We start from the raw sequence: 21,989 nt of genomic DNA, 5'->3' as shown, positions 1-21,989 counted from the left end.
GGTTTTGTGTATTTTGGAATAGGGAGTCTGTCGATTGTGGTTTAAAGGAGGAAATTATTATTGTTGATGTTAATATTTGTGTTAAGTGATTGAGTGAAGTTTCGTCGTGGTTGAATTGTTGTTTTGCTTCTTGCTTTTTGTAAGTTTTTATGCATGTCGCAACCTTTGTAATCGGCCGGGTGGTTTCCTCCGCCTAGGGTGCATTTTTCTGGATTATTTTGATTCTTTTTACACAAGGTTGTGTTGTGTTCGCCTCCGCATTTAACAGAAGTATACGGTCTTGCCCAATATGTTTCTGTATGCCCGTAGCACTGACACCTTGTGCACTGTACTATGTCGATGCCTGACGTTCAGTATATTGCGAACAATATGACCTTGTTTTTCTAGTTCCTCTTTCATTTCATTAGTGGTTACTGAGTGATGTATTTTTGTATTACTACTCTATAGGCCATTTCTTCTCTGATATGGTATGTAGTATACGAGAGATCAATTTCAACCTAGCCCGTGTGGAGGCGGGGTCGAATACCTCTCCCGTATCACTGCGAGTCGTAGGAGGCGACAAAAGGAACCCGGTGCCTTGGGGGGTGTAACCGGGCCACCCTGTTGCTGGGGGATATAAATACGGGGACCTTGTCCACCAAGTTGGCCGAGTCTCGAATCTGGGACAGTAAAATATGGTTATGAGTTCCACAGGACTTGGACCTGAGAATGACTGAGCTGGCGAGGACCAGCAGCAATATACAACTGAGCTATTTCATATGTGCTACACGGTTTGCATTAAATTTAAATCTGAGATATTGAAAATTACATTTTTATAATATATACTCTAACAGGCTTACTGGAAGACTGAAGAAGGCGTGCAAGCATTCAACATATACCATCATCCTCCAAAAACATGTGGTTCTAATCTTAATTTCATGCATCCTGCTGTGCTACAATATACAACTCTTTAATGAACCGTCACAACACAGCAAATAGTAAAACATGAAAGTCAGCGTACAGCTGTGGCTTTGCTATATGTTTCGGCCACTATCGGCCACCATCAGGCAAATACATATCAACAAAAATCTACCATTTAACTGCAGTCATAAAATGGATATAACACTATTAATCGTACAATTTTAAAATTGCTTATGTAAAAATACAAAAGTTCAGATTATATAAAAATTAAATTAATATAAAATATTAATGATGTTTTCAAAAACATTGAATCAGTCGTTAGATATACTTCGTGTGCGTTTCCATAGACAATAGGGAAATGTGGTTATAAAATTATATAACATACCAAAACCTTAATTTCATTGGTATTGCTGGAGGTATGATGGTTCCTTTGTCCTGACTTTTGGTAATGTGAGAAAAATATTTGTTCTTGCCCATGTTATTGAGAGGTGCACGCTGTAGCGTAGTTGGTTGAGGCACTATGCTACAGGCGGAAGGTCGCGGGATGGAATCCCGAAGAGGTCATTGGATTTTTTCAAATTACCTAATCCTTCCAGCCGCACTATGGCACTGGGGTCGACTCAGCCTCTAACAGAAATGAGTACCAGGAATATTCTTGGGGGTAAAGGGCGGCCGGCTCGTAAGGCTGACAACCTTACCGCCTTCTATGAGCCGACTGTCTAGAACATGTGGGAACCTCAACATCTCACAACCCTATGTGCCTCCACGGCCTGTTACAGGGATAGCTTTACTTACTTTACATGTTATTGGGACTACATTAATTTATGCTCTGCTTGCAAACTGCTTCACGCTGGTTTCTTGTTTGGCTGGTTCTTTGACCCTGAAGATGTAGACGTAATGTACCTCCGAAAGGTTGGTTGACTTTCAACGAACTACACGGCGTTATATCCCATAAGACAACTCTTCAGTCCCACGAGTTCTTGGTTAGTTCTGATTCTGAAATCCTCTTGCTTTCTTACCAGTCCACACCGTTTCCTTAAAAATTTCCGTGAACGTTTGTGTCGGGGAATCTGGTAACACGTGATAAGTGGTCTCGTTTATAACAACAATTGAAATATTGCGAAGTGCAGACAGATAAGAACGGTTGCGTCAACGATGATGCCGTAGAAGGCCGGAAGGAAGTTGTGGTCACAGATTCAAGTCTTCAGACCACAGATATTTTTATATTCTGTGTAGTGATGTAACAGCAGAGACTCCATTCTTGTTTTAATTTTCTCTGTGGTGTATTAAGTAACACTTTCTATAGCTGGGACGATGTAACAGGGGTGGTAAACCTTAATGAATATCAGAGCCGCATGTAATAATTTTCAGTAATTTTGAAGTCTCAGACAGACATGGATTTGATGACATAGGTCAGGCGTGGTCAAATTCTAGCCCACGAGCCGGATGCGGTCATCTGAACCGTTGGTTTGGGCTCGCGTAAAAATATATTCTTTTTTTAAATAAGAATTATCGTATGAGGTCCTGATGTTCAGTAATTTTGACTAAACTTGGCATAGCTTGGAAGCAGAACATTTTTTATCTTACTCTCCTTCTATAAAAAAGGAAGTTGTGGGAAAAACTAATCGCCTAGTTTCTTTTGATACGTCACGGGCGGAATAGAAAACTACTCTTCCAATAATTCTGTTGATGCGCGTGTAATCCTTTGCTGGGGTAACGCTTTTACTGAGCTGTTGCCAAGCAACGATAGGGGGGATACACAGACGCATGGGAAGGATTAAAGAAGTGCGCTGTTGAGAGGGTTCAGGTGCCATGATATACATACCGAGATTGTTTCAGGCATTCAGAAGTTGGTTGGGGGGGGGGGGAATCACAGACACACAGATAGCATGGTGAAATCATAAGCTTTCATTTATTTTTTTAAATAAGAAAATTATGATAAAAATAGAAGGAACCTTACGAGATCATCTTGCTGTCTGTGTGTCTCTGTATGTCTCTCTATCCTTGCTAGGCAACGGCTCGGTAAATAAATTCCCAGGCCGTTGCTAGGCAACTGCTTGGTAAATAGGTTCCCTCGGCAATGAATAGACACTCAACAGTAGAGGAACTTGCGAACGCGGTATTTTCTATGCGGTCAGTGTCGCTTGAAATACTCAATATGCACTGAAATGAAAACAGGCCCTTAGTTCTTCCCCGAGCTTCTTGCTTTTACGTTGAATCCATTTGTAACAAATAGCGATCTGCATTGATGGTTCGACAGGACCACAGTTTTGAAAAGTGTGATCCATAGCGTCCAGTGATAGGATTCTTGTGATATTCGGGGTTATCATGGCGGTGACTGTGAATATCACTGTCTTCTGGGATGTGACGCCGTGTCGTTTGGTAGACTTTTAAAAGAAATTAGGTTAAGTTAGATTTGCGCCTCATGAAAAACAATGTTCGGCCTTGACCTTTTAGAGACAGAAAGTCAAAGTCAGAGTTATGTTACGACCAAGGGTCAGTCGGCCAGTCTCTCTTGGTTTCAACAACATCTGGGTCCCAAGACCAGATTTTTGTTACTGTCAGGCGGTTGCGGGTATGTTGATGTGAGGCTCCTTCTCTAACGAGAGGACGGGTCTATCGTTTACAATTGCTGTTGGCCCTCGCCAACGCAGTCATTTTGGCGTCCGAGTCCCTCGGGACTCATGACCAATATTTTATTGTCTCAGATTCGAGACTCCACTAACCTGGAGGGTCAGGTCCCCCAGTCACAGGGTGGCTCAGTAATATCCAAGGACCTGGGATCCCTTTTCTTCGCCTCCTATGACTCGCAGGGCTATAGTGGAGGTATTGAAACCCGCTTCCACACGGGCTAGACTAAAACACCACTCACTCGGCCCTCTCAAAGATAGAATTTATTCTAAACAATATATAAAAATTCAGCTCACAGGAAACATAGTACGTCCCCGCTACAAAGACCAGTCGGTTAATGTTGTTTAGGGACATTTATTGTAAGAATCATACGAAAGAGAAAAATATATTATGTGTGCAGAATGCAGAGTTTTAGTATGTTAAAGCAGGTAACCACTGGACATTAAACAGTTAACTTGAAGAAGGAAAATATTTGAAAGAGGTCCTTACACTTCTCGACCTTGCTACCTCAGATTACACCAACTGACAAAGCCATTGCACCTTCTTTCCTCATGGAAAACTAAGCGTACCGTTGTAAAATTGTGACGTGCTTAGCTGAGTAAATTTACCGTTACAGTAATTTTGGAGGGATATTGAGTAAAATAATGTTGAACATGTACGAGTGAAAATATAGTCACTCAAGCGTTCCATTACGTCTGTGTACCTAATTAATGCGGTCTAATAACGGTTGATTAATATCTTTAAGGATATGAATTATACAACTTTCGAGTCTTTGATGGTTAATTATAAGAACAGCTAATTTATTTTAGGAATAAATGCGATACTGACAACAAGATAATTACGATGAAGACGTAAATAATAGGCACAAAGAAGCAGTGAAGGAACTAACCGCCATTTTCTATAAACTGTATTGGTGTAATATTCGTTGAAAATTCAACGGAAATTCTCACATTTATTTTATAAACTATCGTACTATTATTTTCGTGTTTTCTCCAGTATTGCTTTTCACTCTTACGTGTTATTTAATGGTACTTCGTGGCTGAAGTTTAACGTCAGAAATAACACGCATAAATATTCAACCGTAAACCGTGTATTTTGCACAGAGATATTGGGTTTTCGGAATTTATCCATCGTCCTGGTTTTTAAGATAACCAAGAAAAAGACGACGTTTCGGAAACTGGATCTGTTTCCGTCCTCAGGTGAGGGAAAACACCTATTCTGTTGGGTCCCTAAGAAAGAGAATAGAATAGGTGTTTTTCCTCACTTGAGGACGGAAACAGATCCAGTTTCCGAAACGTCGTGTTTTTCTTAGTTATCTTAAAAACCAGGACGATGGATAAAGTCCGAAAACCCAATATTTCTGTGTGTTATACACCATCGTCAGAATCCTATAGTAACTACTATGTATTTTTGTATAATATACAACATTTTACATATACGCATTAAAATATTTTCAATATTCTCAGATTAGACACGATACTCTGAAGAAAAATCTTCTCATACATTCTTGGCCATCTACATCACTTACACGCGTATGCACAAGTCTTCTACATGAAGAGCAGTGAAGAATAGCATGGAAGTTTCTGTCAATATCACTTTGATATATTGCGTTAATTTTATCTTACTTTACATGCAGTATCTTTCAGTCTCTTTGGGAATCAGCAAGCAGTTTACATGAGTCGGTTAGCTCTTACATTGACCAGTGGTAATAAACTAATTTCATGGAGCTTAGCCCTTCTTGGAAAGCCGCCAGTTGTGAAGCTACTAAAGAATTTCCAACATTTTATGGAATCCGAAGGTTTATTACCGTGTCCACAGAGCCTGGTCCATATCCTGAGCCAGATCAATCCCGTCCATACCGCCTTCCTATCTCTCTAAGATCCATTTTAATATCATCCCCCCACCTACGTCTTTATCTTCCTAGTGGTCTCTTTTTTTCTGGCTTTGCCACCAATATTGTATATGCATCAATGTTAATTAAACCAAACTAATAATTCCATCAAGTGTTAGGTTATGTTATGTTACGTTACGTTAGGCAAGGAAGTTTAAAGATTTAAACATTCGTCATTGTAGCAGTTAAGAGATAATTCTTGTAAATAACCTGATGATGGCTAAATAGGGGGAAACAATTTTGGCTACAAAGAATTTGGATGATATTGACGCAATTGTACAGAAGTTCCGTTTGAAGGGACTTCTCATACAAATTAATTCAAAGCACATCATGACACTCGAGTGTAGTGTCATCTTATAGAATGTTTCAGAAAATTCTGTACCATTTGAAAGGCGAGTATATTTCCATATATTTTTATTTCAGTAGAAAAGCATACATCATTTCGGATCTCCTTAGTGCAGCGTCACCGTTCGTTCAGCGCACGTTTCATAGAAGAGCCGGGCACTTGTACTTCGTTTCAAGAGGAATTCTTTTTTCTTTTCATTAGGAATCGCTATTATTTAAAGGCATTAAATGGCTGTAAAAGAGCGGAGGAAGTTTACCCCTTGCATGTCTGCTTGCCTGTCTCACCTCACGCTTTAACTTGTCTGATTCAAAGTCTGCCAGGAATCATGAGTTCATGGAAGCATACAATAAGGTACAGTAAGGATGTAGGAAGATTTTCCGCATTCCCGAAGCAATTTTTACGTACACAATGGCTTAATTTTTCTTGGATATATACAAAATGAAACAACCGTCAACAAGAATAGATCTTTTTTTTTTTTGGATAGAAGCTGATTCATGCAGTCAGTGACTTGTGCCGATATCAGTGATGTGACTAATTTCACTGCGCGGAGTCCCTGAGAAGCTAAAAGTTGCTCACTCACCCAAGAAACTCCCAGAATTTTATGGAAACCCGAAGGTTTATAACTGTGTTTACAAGAGCCCACCACTGGTTCCTATCCTGGGCCAGATGAATCTATTCAACACCTCCCATCCTAATTTAGCCTTTAAGAGATAAGTAAAAGGAGGCTTGTGAGATTAACTTGTTGCCCGTGTCTGTGTTCCCTTAATGTTCCTAGGCAAATACACGCAAACACGTTCTTACGGCAATGAATACATATGCAACATCAGAAACATTGTTAGGCACAATGGTCTTTGTGCAGTTCATGTCGTATAAAATACTTAATATGTAGTAAAAGGAGCGTAGGCTATTAGTTCTTCCCAGAACTTCTTGTTTAAGATATATTTCAATATTATTCTTCCATATACGTTTAGGTCTTCGAAATAGTCTATTTCCTTCAGGGTTTTCTATCAAAAATATATGCACTTTTCTTCCCTTCTGTGTGTGGTACCCTCTTAGGTTCAACTATTATCCCCAGCACCTTGTTTTCAGACACCTTCCTTTAATGGGAAAGACCAAGTTTCACATCGATACAAAACTAGAGGCAAAATTATGCTTTTGTATATATCTTAATTATCTGCATTCTGTGTGTGTCGTGATGTGGTTTTTTGGCCAACACAACAAATTTATATAAAAAATTAAACCAATCTAATATCACTGTGTTACATTGGTTTTAATATGGGTTTATATTAGTGTTAATTGTTAAAGTCGTTATGATACTTGACATTCTGGCTAAAAAAATGAGTAAATATTTTGTCCCCCGTCATTACTATGTTAATTTCTCTCGTGTGTGGTAGATGATGGTATTTTCCGGGATTCATTGTGTTTTATATATGTTTTGAGTGACCCTCGCGTACGATGCCGTTACTAGTTTTAACGTTAAAAACGTTAATTTATGAGAGTACAAATGGAATAAAACCGTTAGTAACAGAATTTGTTGTTCGATCCCGGGTCTGGTCAAATGGGATTTGTGGTGGACAAAGTGGCGCTGGGGCGGGTTTTCTCCGAGTACTTCGGTTTCCCCTGCCAATCTTCATTCTACCAAATTCTCCATCATCATAATCACCCGGGGCAGGCTACAATAGGCCAATCAGTGGCCGCCGTGCCGAGTGGAACCAACTGGACTCCACCCCCCACTAAACGATTTTTAAAACAGAATTTGTTACATAAGTAACGAAATGTGTAACAATTTGTAAGTATTGGCACATTTCCAGGTAACGACAATTTAACGTTACCACGTCAACGAATCAACAGCGAACAATAGAGGAAACGGAAGAACTACGGAAACGACGTGCTCTGTACGATTAGTGCTGGAACCTTATAAATACGAGTGAAGATAATTGTAATAATGTAGCCAAAGGTTCCAAGGTTCCGCAGTCATTTTCTTCTGTGATTTCCTTATGTGCTCTCGTAATTGAGTTTTCTCACACTCAGTGATATTAGATTGGTTTAAATTTTTGATAAATTTGCTGTGTTGACGACCAAGAGAACCACATTTGTATATGATATTTATTCTCTACGTAAATAAACTGAGGTACCCCACAGCCCGTTTCTCGACGGACACCAGAAAAAGTTCACCACCACCCCCCCTCGGGGACCGTAGCTCCGTCTTTGGGAATCAGAGCCGCTGTCAATACTTAGCTTGCATAACACCGAAAAGTAGAACAATACATGAATGATGGAGTTCCAGAAGATCTGGAAGGAGATAATCGTTGCCTAATCGAAAAACTTTCCCAGCATATGCCTGGAGGGACTGAGGAAAACACGAGAAACCTTATTGCAGATAGACGATGTTCTAGCTGAGATCCGAACCGAGTACGTCTCGAATAGGAGAGTAAAACTTTAAGCCACATTACACCACTCGGTATGTGACGACCTTACAGTAGATTTGCATGCATTCTGTATCTTAATTTCTGTGAAATGATGAAAAATAATGAAGTTTGATTTTCATTCAATTCTGTACACAGAACTTGACTGGGACATTTTTCTGTAACAAATTTTTTACTGTTCTCGTAGATTCTAGTTTCCTTTCGCGTGGTTACTGTCTGAAGTACCACAGTTTAATTTTCGAAGTAGATTCGGACGAATATGCAAAAGAAATAAAAATAGCCTGCCATTTTTCTATTCTTTGTCACAGATTAGAACCAAGAAACCCACAAGTACCATTCCAGACAGTTACATCATTTCTTTGTGTAATCATGCCATAGGACATTTACTCAAAATAAGAAGTTTTCATTGCGCATGCGTGAAAAAGGTCTGGCTACAGTTCGCTGCAGTCTAGGCTGTGAAGTGACGTGCGATGACCATGCATCAGCGCATTAAAGAAAGCAGTGGAGCGTGCCCCAAATTCATCCATGATGAACAGCCGAAGAAGGGAATGTCTTCCTTCTTCATTTCTTATAACCATCAAATAAAAAAATATATTGGCAATAACAAGGTGGCGTCTCTCTTATTTGTGTTCCTTGGTGATGTATAATCACGACATAAATTTGATTTGTTTCATTCTGGTCTGTCACACTAAAAAAAATCATAAGAGGTTAAACAGTTCCGTCCAGTATGACTAGTTACACTGGACTGAACTGTTTAACTCTTATGATAATGATATCAGGTAAAACATTACAGGGCCGGTCACGGTAGCCGAGCGGTCTAAGGCATGCACTGTCTTCGCTCACTCGAAAGCCGAGATCGTGGGTTCGAATCCCACTCAGGGCATGGATGTTTGTGTGTGTGTTTTTCTGTGTTTGTCTACAGGTAGATACCTTGCGACGAGCTGATCACCCGCCCAAGGAGTCCTACCGTATGTGTAAGATCTAGAAAAACCGAAGTGAACGTAGTTCATGGAGGTAGGCCTAGGCCCACTGGGGCTGTAGTGCCAAGGAAAAAAAATTACAGGACTGATTTTAGTAATGGCTTGTTATAACGTGATTTCAAGGTTTATATCCTGTATGAGTCAAGCAAGACCAATTAATATGTTTGTTAATAACAAGATTGGTATATATTAACGTAGGCGAGTTACTCGAATTATACAGGTGATTCTAAATTATTGTCGGGGTTTTAGTGGCCTATAATTATTAAATCGGAAAAATAAAATGAAACTGCCTAATGATTATGAAAATGTAACTCAAAAAGTTTTATTTGGCAACACCATTCTCACCGCATTGTTGTCTGGGAGATAATGTGACGTCATACCTCAAATTGGCGAATGTTTATAGGAAAGAAATGTGCGTACTTTGGTTTTTCGAAACAAAGTCCGTTATCGAAATGCAACGCCGATACAGAACTCAATATGGAAAAGATCCACCTTCAGATGACCGGTAGTGTTCTGCACCGGAAGGAGCGGGAATACCGAGCACTTCGCAGGAAGATATTGATCGAATGTAGGAGGCTTGGACACCTTACGTGCTAGGAAAGGTGCGTATGTTGAAATTTCTGCAATATTCATTCTAAAAATAATGAAAGCTTTTGAGTTACATTCTCATATTCCGTAAGCAGTTTTATTTTATTATTTGTGATTTGAATATTATAGGCTACAGATACTCCGACAATAATTTAGAATCATCTTCTATAATACAATACAATAAATACAACAAATGTCTCAAAGAACGGAATATTTCATTTACATAAGAACAACAGAACGTAATGATTGTTTGTGTCTCGTTTTAGGATGCTATCAATATCTAGATTTATCGTAACGTGAATGGACATAGCGTTGCTAGGTAACTGACCGCTAAACACCTCGCGACCGAATACACGCAAGGCAACAATAGGAGTGCGGCTTTTTCTATGCGACCGGCGCCATGACCGTTGCTATGCGATCGCTCGGTAAACATGTTCCAACAATATAGGCTGTTTTCTGTGTGGTCGGTGCGGAGGCTGTATAACGACAGTCAGAGAAAGAACAGATGGTACAGCCGTGTGGAGGCGGGGTCGAATAGCTCCGCCGTGACCCTGCGAGTAGTAGCTGTCTGACTTACCGTCAGTTNCCGAGAAAGACTGCGCTGGCAAGGGCAAGCAGCATATATAGAAGACAGACCCGTCCTCTCGTCAGAGAGGGCACCCCACAAAAACAAGACCGTAAATTTCAAACAGTAATAACTGGTCATGAGCCCCAGATGGGGCTCGACACCAAGACTTACTGTCTGACTTACCGTCAGTCGCAATGTGACTTCGACTTTTTTTGAACAGATGGTAGTACGTAATTTGGGAGTACTTGAGAGTGTTAGACTGTGTTTAAGTCACAGCATCGGGAAGTCCGTAGAAGACGTGTGAAGACTTAAAGCGTGACCTGAAAACCTTAATTACGTGCAATATTTGGATTGATCTGAAGTGCATTACCAGGAGAGGACTGCTGTGTGCGTGTAACCGTAAATACGAGGTGTATGTACATGAGCGATAGCGCTGTAATCTGAGTGTAATTAAATGAGTGCGTATCCAATGTGGTAATAAATCCAATCATCCGAACCAGAACCCGTCATTTCGTCACGCGTACTCCAAACATGTGATAATATAGCGTTGAATGTTAGGATAATAGATGAATGATGAATTTGAAAGTACTTGGAATGTAGCAGCCATGTCGTAATCGAGGTACTATTTCAGAATTTCCCTGGAGAGACTGAGAAAAATCTAAAGATTTCAGTCAAAATGGCCAATAATCTTGTTGATATTCAAATCATATACCTCCCGAATACAAATGTACAACGTTACCACTACACCAGTCTGCTCTGTAATGATTAATGACTAAATTAAGGGATAATAATAATAATAATAATAGATAGGTCATACGGTGTGCTCGAATGAATAGTACTTCTGCGTCATATTCGTGGACCCTGAGTTAAAATCTCGTCCTGAAACCGGATATACCAATTGAGATCTTTAGTGGGTTTTATCGGTCCCTCCAGAGAAATGCCGGAATAATGCCCTCCATTTGGCCACGACCGCTTCCTTCCACATCTTTTAAAATTCATTATTCATTAATCATCTTATCATGCGACCCTAGATAGACGAGGGATTCACACCGTCGTTAAATATACCATAATAAATAAATAAATAAATTAAGTATACTAGAGTTGGGGACAGTGGTAATCTCTTCAATCAGTCGAACACTGCAGTCCTGGGCTCGAATTCATCTCGAGGCATGGATATTTTTCTTCGTGGCTTCTGTGTTGATAGACGCTTGAGAAGGGCTGTTTTCCGTTGAAAGAATCCGAACAATTATTTGAAGGACTCACACTTTCAGAAATTATTTCTGAATTGGAACAGCCGGGATAGCTCAGTCGGTATAGCGACAGGCTACTGGTTGCTGTTCAATTCCCGGCAGGCGCAAGATATTTGTCTCTACGCCACAGCGTCCTGACTGTCTGGAGCACGCCTAGCCCCCTGGGCTCTCTCCTAGGGAAGTAAAGAGGCAGGGGCGTGATGCTTACCACCTCCATATAGTGCCCAGGTTAAGACTGTTGGAGCTATACCTTCACTCTCCAAATGTCATAATGACGTGGTTTTTAATTACTTAAGCATAGGGACCTTTTCATTGGAACAATCCGAGGGTCTAATGCTAGACGCTGATGGGGAAGAAGAAGAAGAAGTAGAATAAATAAACGACATGGATAATGTGGACAGCTATGTGACACTATCGTTCTCTGCTACCAGCCTCGACTGTACGGGTTTACTGAGGAAATGAAAAGAAAAAACTATTATGTATCTAAGACATTAGAGAAAATAACTTACGGAAAACCCCGGAAGGTTCCCCGAAAAGCATCGCAGAATAGCGATGAAGACAGACATTACGAAGAAGAAGACACATCATTTACAAGACCGTCATCTGTTTTCTTTCTGCTTTGTACGAACGGATATTAACATGTGTTTGCGAGACACTCCAGACATCACTCATATTGAGTCATGCATCGCTGAGAGTTATACCAAGGACTCCCAACTGAGAGGCATGGCCTTCGTCTCACGTAATTATAAGACAACTACTGTCTCTCAGCAGCTTTGAGCCTGACTATGCATTTTATGTAAGTGGTTTTTGTCATAGAATTAAAAGGTTGATGCAGTTTACAATGCGATTAATTTATGTAATCTGTTTGCAAACGTGTTTCATGATCATTAGTTAGGCCGCTTTCAATGAAATCACTCTAATATAAACATCTTCTATATATAAACATGGGATGACGCCATATAAGCACTCAGCTTGCTATCTCAGATGTCGGATTAAAAATGTATGACCAGACTCACGCTACAACTTTGGGAAATCACGTCCTCTCTATCCTTAACTAATCCTAACTGTTTTAGATTTGTGACCCCTGGCAGCTCAGTCGGTGTAGTGACTCGGCTTCGGCCTGGACGACTCAGAACTCGCGGGTCTCATTCCACTAGAGTTTCTTCTCTTTTGTTCATAGTCCAGATTGACTCTGTTGCTCACAAGACCTGTGGTAAAGTGTCTGGAGCGTGAAGCTGATAACACAACTCCGCCTAATGCCGAGGTTAGAAATTCTAGCCTAACTCCTTCACACGTCTTCATGAGGTGGTACTTAATTAAGCAAAGGCAGTTTACTTGGTATTTTTGTACTTAGCAGCCCTATCAGTACTGCTAAAGTGAGAGATCAAAGAGGATGAGATTGATGGAAATTGTAGAACGTTTGGTGTATTCAAGTTTGAGTAAGATGATTTTAAGGATATAGAATACATGAAAGATCTAGAGGCAGCTGGGAGAATAATATTGAAATTAATGTAAGATTACAGTATGTGAAGGAACGGACTAGATTAACTGGCTCAGGTCAGGATTAATCAGCAAGATTTTTTGCATATATTCACTATTTTTTAAAAATAAAGGGAGGCTTATGAGATCACCTTACTCTCTGCGTCTGTCTATGTATCCCCTCCCTAAATATTTCGTTTTCCGTCAGGTCCGTGTCCTATCAAAGGAAAGTGGGGGGTTAGTTCTTCCAAGAATTTCTTGTCGTAAATTGGATAATGAATTTTCGGCTTCCATAGATCTTCCCGAATTTTGGCTGGGATGAACACTTAAAGGATATTAAATATCAGCTTGAAAACTGATTATTATAATTACTTTATGATTATTGTCTTCTGGATTGTGATGGCACGTATCCTCAGGTAAAGGCAAAAGTTGTCCCTCAGCTTAACTAATTAAGCATTACGCCAGCAAGGCTTATTGAGGAGTAGATATATAGATCCAAGTTTTCTTGACCTCAGCACTATTTGGAGGTAAGTGATCAACTTCATGCCTTGGCCGCTTTACCCCCGAGGAAAGAGCCTCCGGTACCCGTTCGAAAGGAGGCTGGTTGGGCCCCAGAACCAGTGTGGAGAAGAGAACATTTTTGGCTCCTACTGCGGCCCCTCGGCCGTCTACCCTGTATCCAGTCACTATACCGACTGAGCTATACCGGCTCTCAAATACCCTCAGTACACACCAATTTTTCAAGCCACTATAGTCGTGAGAACCACAGTTCTCATATATGTTTACTTTGTTTAGTGTCGTTAATTATGGTTACTACTGCTTACTGTTTTATATACCACTAAAAGCCAAACCACTACGACGTACTCCAACGGAGTGCGTCAAAGTACAGCCCTACGCTATAAGAACCGATAAAATTCTAGGCAGAAAACACTGACAATATTTAAGAAGGCAGTTACTACATCCATTTCTATCAATTTACATGATATTTTAATTTATTGTAACTTGCTTAGTTTTAATATTCACAACGATCTAAAGTTTTTCATTTACTTCTTAATAATGTATATAAAGTACTTCCTTTTATAATAATAGTTTGCCTTCTGATGATGACCCACTAGTAGCCGAAACATGCTAAAGGATTTACTTATTTAATTATAAAATTCCTTCTCGAGGATTATCGCCTTATAGTGGAGAGCAGGTTTGCGAGCCCCAGTGATCCAGAGAGCTATGCTGGCGGGAGCGTAAGCTCCTGGTAGGACCACCCAATGCAGACAGGTCAAAGGCTAGGGGGCCAGATGAAGTGTGGTCACTGGTCCTCCAGATTGGGGGTTGTGTGTGGGGCTAACAACCCCACTCCGAAAAAAAAACTACCGTTATCAAAGCATGAAGGAAACCAAAATACATGCAGAGTTGTGGCGTAAGTAACTAAAAAGAAATTTAAAATTAGTTTACGCTCCATGGATTTGTACCTTTTTGTGTGTTAAGAAAGTGTGACGGTCAAGACGTCCGTTGTACAGATATGCACTGTTATTATTGTGGTTAATTACTGCGCGGTCTACATTTGTTCGGATGGGAATTATATTTCCATTTATCTGAGATATCGCATCCTATATCATAGCATAACTAAGCGGTTACACGCTGGCTTCTCACAGGGAGGGGGGAGGGTAACTTCGTGTGAGATTCCTGGTTGACGAAGTGGCACTGGAAAAGCGGTTTCCCCTAATTCATTGTTCCTATGCTAATCAAAGTTCCCACAATCGCTCGTACATATCGATCTACCATGCAGGTTAGCGCAGCGGTAAAGATCTTGAGCCACATTCTATATATTCTAGGTTATAATGTCGATCAGGACATCGGATATTTTAACAGAGGGCTTTTGTGGTTTTCCTCAATCACTGAAGGAAATTTCAGGATAGTACCCCGATTTGGTCACGGCCACTTCCTTCCAAATACTTTCCAGTTAATTTTATACTAATAATTCTGTCATTTGACGCTGATAAAAAACTAACTCCGTGGTCTGTAGTCTGCAAGCTATATAACTATACCGACCGAGCGACCGCCGTTTGTCGGCGANTAGTACCAACTTTATCGGATAGAGGGTGTCGCGTGGTCAGCGCAACGAATCCCCACGGCCGTTGATTTCGGTTTTCTAAACCGGAGCCGCTACNCCTACCGGTAAATGGTGCGTACCATCAGTCCCGCCGAGCAAGCGAGTTCGGCCACTTGCTTAGCAGTGTCCATAATGCTTCCCCCATCTATCAGAGGCCTTAGAGGCTATTGTTGGGCGGGAAACGTCCTGGAATTTGGCTCAGTGATCCCCTTGGGGGATATGAGGTTCTTTTACGTGCCGTAAAGTTACGACACGGGACACACAGCTTAAAATCCCTCCCGGAGGACTTGTTCCCTGAATTTTTCCGCCCTTAAAAATTCGACGACCTCTGCCGGGTATTTGAACCCGCGTACCAGGAGTCATGAGGTGGGAACGTTACCTCTAGACTACGGAGGCCGCTTGTCGGCGAAGTTAGTACCAACTTTAGAGGATAGATAGTGTCGCGTGGTCAGCGCAACGAATCCCCACGGCTGTTGATTTTCGGTTTTCTAAACCGGAGCCGCTAATTTACCATTCAAGTAGATCCTCAATTATCCTCACGAGGCTGAGCGGACCCCGTTCCAGACCCACTACTTTTCAGAACATTTGGTAGCGCTGTGAATCGAACCCGGGATCTCTGGATTTGTAGCCAGGAACTCTGGCCACTAGACCACAGTGGCGGCCCATTTGACGCTGATATAATCATAAAATAACCAAAAAAAGACATGTTTGTCACGCCACCCTGCGTTGTGCGATATGCCTAATCAGGCAGCACATTATCACATGCTCGGTATATGAATCAGGAGCGTCATGTCTCACCTGACACTTCGATGGTAAGGAAATTATCAGTTAAGTTAGGTCCTCATGTGTCACAATCAAACGTCAGTTATGTTGAAGTTTAACAGAGACCTATCCTGGGGGGGGGGTGCACCCGGAATATTTATTACAAAGGTACGTTTCAATAGTTTAAGGCTAATTTTATTGAATGATCTAAATGCATTTTAAAAAAAATATTTAATTTTGGCTTCTATAAAAATGCTAAAAAATGCCTCTAACAAGCCGTTGAGGCCCATAGGGTTGTGAGACATCGAGGCTCCTATATTTTCCAGAGAATCGGCCCAAAGATGACGGTGAGGTTGTCAGCTTTAACGCGCCTGCCGTCCATTACCTCTAGGAAGATTCCCAGTACTCATTTCTCTAAGAAGCTGAGTCGACCCCAGGGCCATAGTGCGGCTGAGAGGATTAGATCAACTGATAAAAATCCAATGACCCATCGGGAATCGAAGCAACGACCTTCTGGCTTGCAGCATAGTACCTCAAACAACTACCGCGTACTCAATTTTAGCGTTAACATTTGGCAGATTTTCTTCAATATATGAAACAGACTTTGTTACGGCGTATGTTGTGAAGTTAACTTGTTTGTTGTGTTAATTCATTTAACATGAAGTGTGAAATGTAAATGGTGACATGACGCATCTATTAATAGACTATGGCTCATGAGAAGAGCGTTGCAATATACTGGGAAAAGATGGGACCACCAGGTACGTTGCAGAGGGGGTCCGGCAGGGTCAAAAACAGAAGATCCAGAGCGGTCTGGGGCGCAGTTTCAAGCCGAAACAAATGGTCATGAGTCGTGATACGAAGTCGGTTCTTTCCGTGTACTCGTACCTAATGAGAAGCGAACAGCTCGCGAAATGCGCACAATTTCAGTTGCTGATGCTTCTATATAAGAACTTGTTGCTTGAGACGATCCTTTGCAAAACGTGGCACAGTTCAGATATTTGGGAACGACTATGACAAATCAAAACCTGATTCAGGAGGAAATTAAGAGGAGATTGAACTCAGGTAATGCTTGCACAATTCAGTCCCAAAGCTTTTGTCTTCTCGTTTGCTGTCTAGAAATATCAGAATTAAAATATACAAAACTATAATTTTGCCTGTTGTTCTGTATGGGTGTGAAACTTGGTCTCTGACGTTAAGGGAGGAACATGGACTGAGAGTGTTTCAGAACAGGGTACTGAGGAGAATATTTTGGACCGAAGAGGCGTGAAGTGACAGGAGGTGGAAGAAAACTGCATAATGAAGAGCTTCACAGCTTGTAGTCTTCTCCAAGCATAATTGGAATGATCCAGTCAAGGAGGATGAGATGGGCAAAGAATGTAGCAAGCATGAGGGAGAAAAGTAATGTATATATGATTTTGGTGGGAAAGCCAGAAGGAAATAAACTATTAGAAAAACCTAATCATAGGTGGGAGGAGAATCTTAAAATGGTTCTTAGAGAGATAGATTGGGGTAGTATGAACTGGATTGATCTGGCTGAGAATAGGGACCAGTGGATGGCTCCTGTGAACATGGTAATGAATCTTCGGGTTCAGTGGAATGATGGGAAATACTTGAGTGTTTCAGTGATTGGCGGCTTCTCAAAAAGGGCTTAGCTCAGTGGAGTTAGTTAATTATAATTTCTTATATTTTCATTTTATACTTATAACCTGTAATAAAATACTTCTAAAAAGTTTATCTCTTTGTGAAGATTATAGTTTATTATTGAAGCTAAATTGCCCTTTTTAAATGAACCAGTAACATAAATTTTCATTAACCGTTGACTATGTCTGATAATGGCACATTTTAAAATAAGTTTCAGGGCAGGTCCCGCCACTCAAAATGTCACCGGGACGCAACTCTGGACGGTCCTGTCTCGCCTGCAACCCGTACGGACCCCAACTTCAGCGCACGATAGACATGTAATCACGTGTTGAACTTGCTGGCTCCGATAGTCGTCTCACGGTATAGTGTTAGTCACGTCGAAATAAATTAAAATAACTCCGAAGATAGGGCCCAATTGATTAGGCTTCTTACCTGAGGATGAAGGCAAGAGTTCAGTCTCAGAAACGTCTTTCTAAATAATAATAAAAGAACATGGCAATGGATAATGTCAAAAATCAGTAATTATTAAAATATGTGATTTGTCTGTACATTTGATTGCAGATAATACCCGTTTAATCAAAACTAAACATCTTGAAATGCCTCCAACATCAGTAGTTCTGCTGGGCTTGGAAGCTCCGCCAACATGACATGGTAAAGTTAAAGCTATCTCTGCAACAGGTCGTGGAGGTCCATAGGGTTGTGAGACGTCGATGCTCCCACATTTTCTCTAGACAGTCAACTTACAAATGGCGGTAAGGTTGTCAGCCTTACGCGCCGGCCGCCTTTTACCCCCAGGAATATTCCTGGTACTCATTTCTGTTAGAGGCTGAGTCGGCCACCAAAGCCATAGTGCGCTGGAAGGATTAGGTCAATTGAAAAAAAAATCCTCCTCATCGGGACTCGAACCCGCGATCTTCCGGCTTGTATCATAGTGCCTCAACCAACTATGCTACAACGTGCCCCACATAACATGACATGGTATATAATCAAGTATGTACATCCGTTCATTTTGTTGTATATTTCGACTTAGCTTGCCATCATCATGTTAATTCTACATTTGTCTTCTTACTTCACACTTGTCAGTGGTTACAATATAAATCTACTTACTTACTTACTTACTTACTCATGGAGCTGAGCCCTTCTGGAGGAGCCGCCAATTCTGCAGCTACTCAAGAATTTCCCAGCATTTTATGGAACCCGAAGGTTCATTTCCGTGTTCACAAGAGCCCTCCACTGGTCCCTATCCTGAGCCAGATCTATCCAATCCATACCAGCCCATCCTATCTCTCTAAGATCCATTCTAATATTGTCCACCCACCTACGCCTTGGTCTTCCCTGTGGTCTCTTTCCTTCTGGCTTTCCCACCGATATCCTATACGCATTCCTCGTCTCCCCCTTTCGTGCTGCATGACCTGCCCACCTCATCCTCCTTGACTTGATGATTCTAATTATACTTGGAGAAGAGTACAAGTTATGAAGCTCCTCATTATGCAGTTTTCTCCAACCTCCTGTCACGTCATCTCTCTTCGGTCCAAATATTCTCCTCAACACCANTCTTTTCTCCATTAAGCCCAGATCGGGTCTGGGGCCCACCTGGACTCTTATACAATGGGTATCGGGAGCTGTTTCCCGGGGGTAAAGCGGCTGGGGCCTGAAGCTGACCACTCACCTCCATCTAGTGCTGAGATCAAGAATGGTGTAGCGATACCTCCCCCCCCCCAACACGCATTTATTGCGTTGTGCTTAATTAATCAAGAGCAAGGACAGCTTTACTTCCTTTTAGGTTATAGACAATTGATTAATTACATACCGTGCTGTACTAACGGAACTTGTACACCTGTTAATTAAGTTACTTAACATTGGGCGTCAAGGCAGCATTTCAGCAGTTTTGTTTGGTCTGAGGTTCTCACCACGGTGACTATGCGAAGAAAACCATTATTTTTAATGTAACGCCGTGTGGTACAGTATAAATTTACCGGTCGTATGACGCAGACATGTGTTTGCTTGGCTTACGCTTCAATTTTAAAGATAGAAGCATGAAATTTCTCCGAAACGCCACTGATTTTATACGGGACTACACGACGTCACATCCAATAACTCGTTACTATACGAAAGTGATTTATAACTTGTTTAATGCGCAAATATCAAAACACAAATATCTGTACTCACATGCGGCTTCTTGGTCGCCATAGTAGCCCGGGGTTTGGCTACAGGAACAGCGTCCTGTGGGTCACGGCGACGTTGCGTCAGTTCCTTCGCCGCAGGAGGCGTCATTCTCCTACCATTCTCCTCTCTATCGCTCATGTTCCTCCTAGCATCACGTATTCCGTTTTGCGTTGCGTTATAAGTCTTATACCTATCCCCGTTATTATTGTTATTATTCATTTTGGATTCCATCACGAGTCGGCCACCAACATTAGGAAGTTTCTGAAACACATGTGACGAATCATTGAAGTCATCTACATCATCGTCCAGCTGTTGAAATGGGGGCTCCTCATGATCAATAACATAGCCCTCGTCTTCGTATTTATCGTAAATTTGATGTTTATGGAAGATCTCTGCTTCCCTGTGTTCCCTTTCTAAACGAATTCTGTTGTTCTGCTCGTCTTGATAGATCCTGGGTTTGTGATTCCGCGGATAATCTACAATGTCTTCATAATCTTCGTAGCCGTAGATTTTCTGCTGAGACAAACTTAGCTGTCTGAAGTTTCCTCCTAGGTCAGGTACGACGTAATTGTTAGTACGTACTTGACTTTTAGACCGACGGATCTGGTTCTTTGCCTGCTGCTGGTTGCTTGTAGCGATGCTGTTGGAATAGTTCCTCTCCAGACTTGTTCCTCTACCACCTTTAAGGTTACCGGTACTTTTGGAGGCTTGAAGACGTTGCTTAGTTGTTGTGGTTGTCGTGCTTTCGAGTGGTTCAAGTGGATAACTGCGGTCCCAACCTGTTGGTCCTGACCATCCTGCCTTAGTTCCGTTTTGATTTCTCCTCTCCTGGAACAGCTGGCGCACTTTACCTGCGCCCAATGACGACGAAGTCGACGAAACTGAAGAGGAGGAACTGCCCGCGCTGCTGCGGCCCACGCGTTGAAACGCCCTCTGAGTCTGGTTTTCGTACAGTCGAAGTAGTTTCTGTTCCTTCTCCTGCATTTGTTTCTGCTGAAACCTCGCCTGGAACCAAATACAGAACATTAATATGCAATGTACATACTTCCGTAACAGTGGGCGTTGCCGTGTGGACGTATTATTTTTGGACACTTTGTTTTTTTAAGCCTTACATATTAATCAGAAGGGGCACATGGTAACATAGTTGATTCAGGTACTATTCTACAAGCCCGAAGGTCGCGGGTTCAATTCGATCTAATTCTTCCAGCCGCACTATGGCCCTGGGGCCAACTCAGCCTCTAACAGAAATGAGTACCAGAAATCTTCCTGGGGGTAAAGGGCGGCCGGCTCGTGAGGCTGACAACCTTATCGCCATCTCTGATTCGATTGTCTAGAATAGTCATGTCCAGTTTCAAACAGGTTGTGATCGACCTTATAGTGTCAAAATTGCCAGTGATCTACCACCCCCTCCTATCGTCGTACCTCGCTCTAAGCAAAAATATTGGTAAAAATATCACGACACATGATGTTTGTTCTAAAAGCAATATACTCGTACATTGAAAGTAGACTACTTTAACACGTATTTTCCCTCCAAAATCTGAATATAATCGTATTATATTACAAGTGAATTTACATGCTTTTCACGTATAATTTCCTTATAGGCCTATGAGATCGACCAAAAATTGTCCCGCGATCGACTCGTTGGACATGTCTGGTCTAGAAAATGTGGGAACCTCGACGTCTCACAATACTATCGACTTCCACGGCTTGTTACAAGGATAGCTTTACCTTACACTTCTCAGAGCGATACTATATTTAGGCCTATTTGACTATTATAAGAAGCCGCCGCAACTCTAAGCATGCCACGGGCAGAAAATTTCGATCTTTAGGGAAATATCTGTATTTGTTATCGTGTGACATCTGGGGGTGTTTAATCTGAACTACATATTCATCAAGTAAGATCTGGAGGGAACCTTTCTCTGCATTTTGAAGTTCTTGAAGAGTTTAAATAATCTACATATTTTTTAACCGCGAAAGAAGAACAGACCTGGCAACCTAGAATTTGGCGTTCTAATAAGGAAATAAAGGCGGTGTTTCTAGGATTAAGGACGAATAGGTTTAGGAGATCGCCGGGTTGTAATTGTATCTGTGTAATTTCAAGCGAGCGATAAAAGGGAATTAAAGGGGAAGGGGACCGGTACATGAGCACTGCACGTAGTTTTCCATATACTCCTCTGGACCGCTAGAGGCCGTACCGCTCTTTTTCTGAAGATACCACATAGTAAATTTTATTTAGGGAGGCAGTTTCCATAAA

General features: G+C 41.4%; 1 protein-coding gene across 2 annotated transcripts in view; it reads right to left on the bottom strand.

The window, feature by feature from the left end:
- The window catches only part of LOC111865786, a 79,872-nt gene that overhangs the window by 13,342 nt on the left and 44,541 nt on the right, over positions 1-21,989 (bottom strand). For both annotated transcript variants that reach the window (XM_023854067.2, XM_033751959.1), the window contains one exon: positions 19,739-20,740. In XM_023854067.2, coding sequence (XP_023709835.1) covers positions 19,739-20,740 — 1,002 coding nt within the window. The remainder of the gene's footprint in view (positions 1-19,738; positions 20,741-21,989) is intronic.

This window comes from Cryptotermes secundus, unplaced genomic scaffold (assembly GCF_002891405.2).
Source record: "Cryptotermes secundus unplaced genomic scaffold, Csec_1.0 scaffold683, whole genome shotgun sequence".
NCBI lineage: Eukaryota > Metazoa > Arthropoda > Insecta > Blattodea > Kalotermitidae > Cryptotermes > Cryptotermes secundus.
The sequence above is the reverse complement of the archived record's forward strand: the minus strand, read 5'-3'. Positions and strand labels throughout refer to the sequence as shown.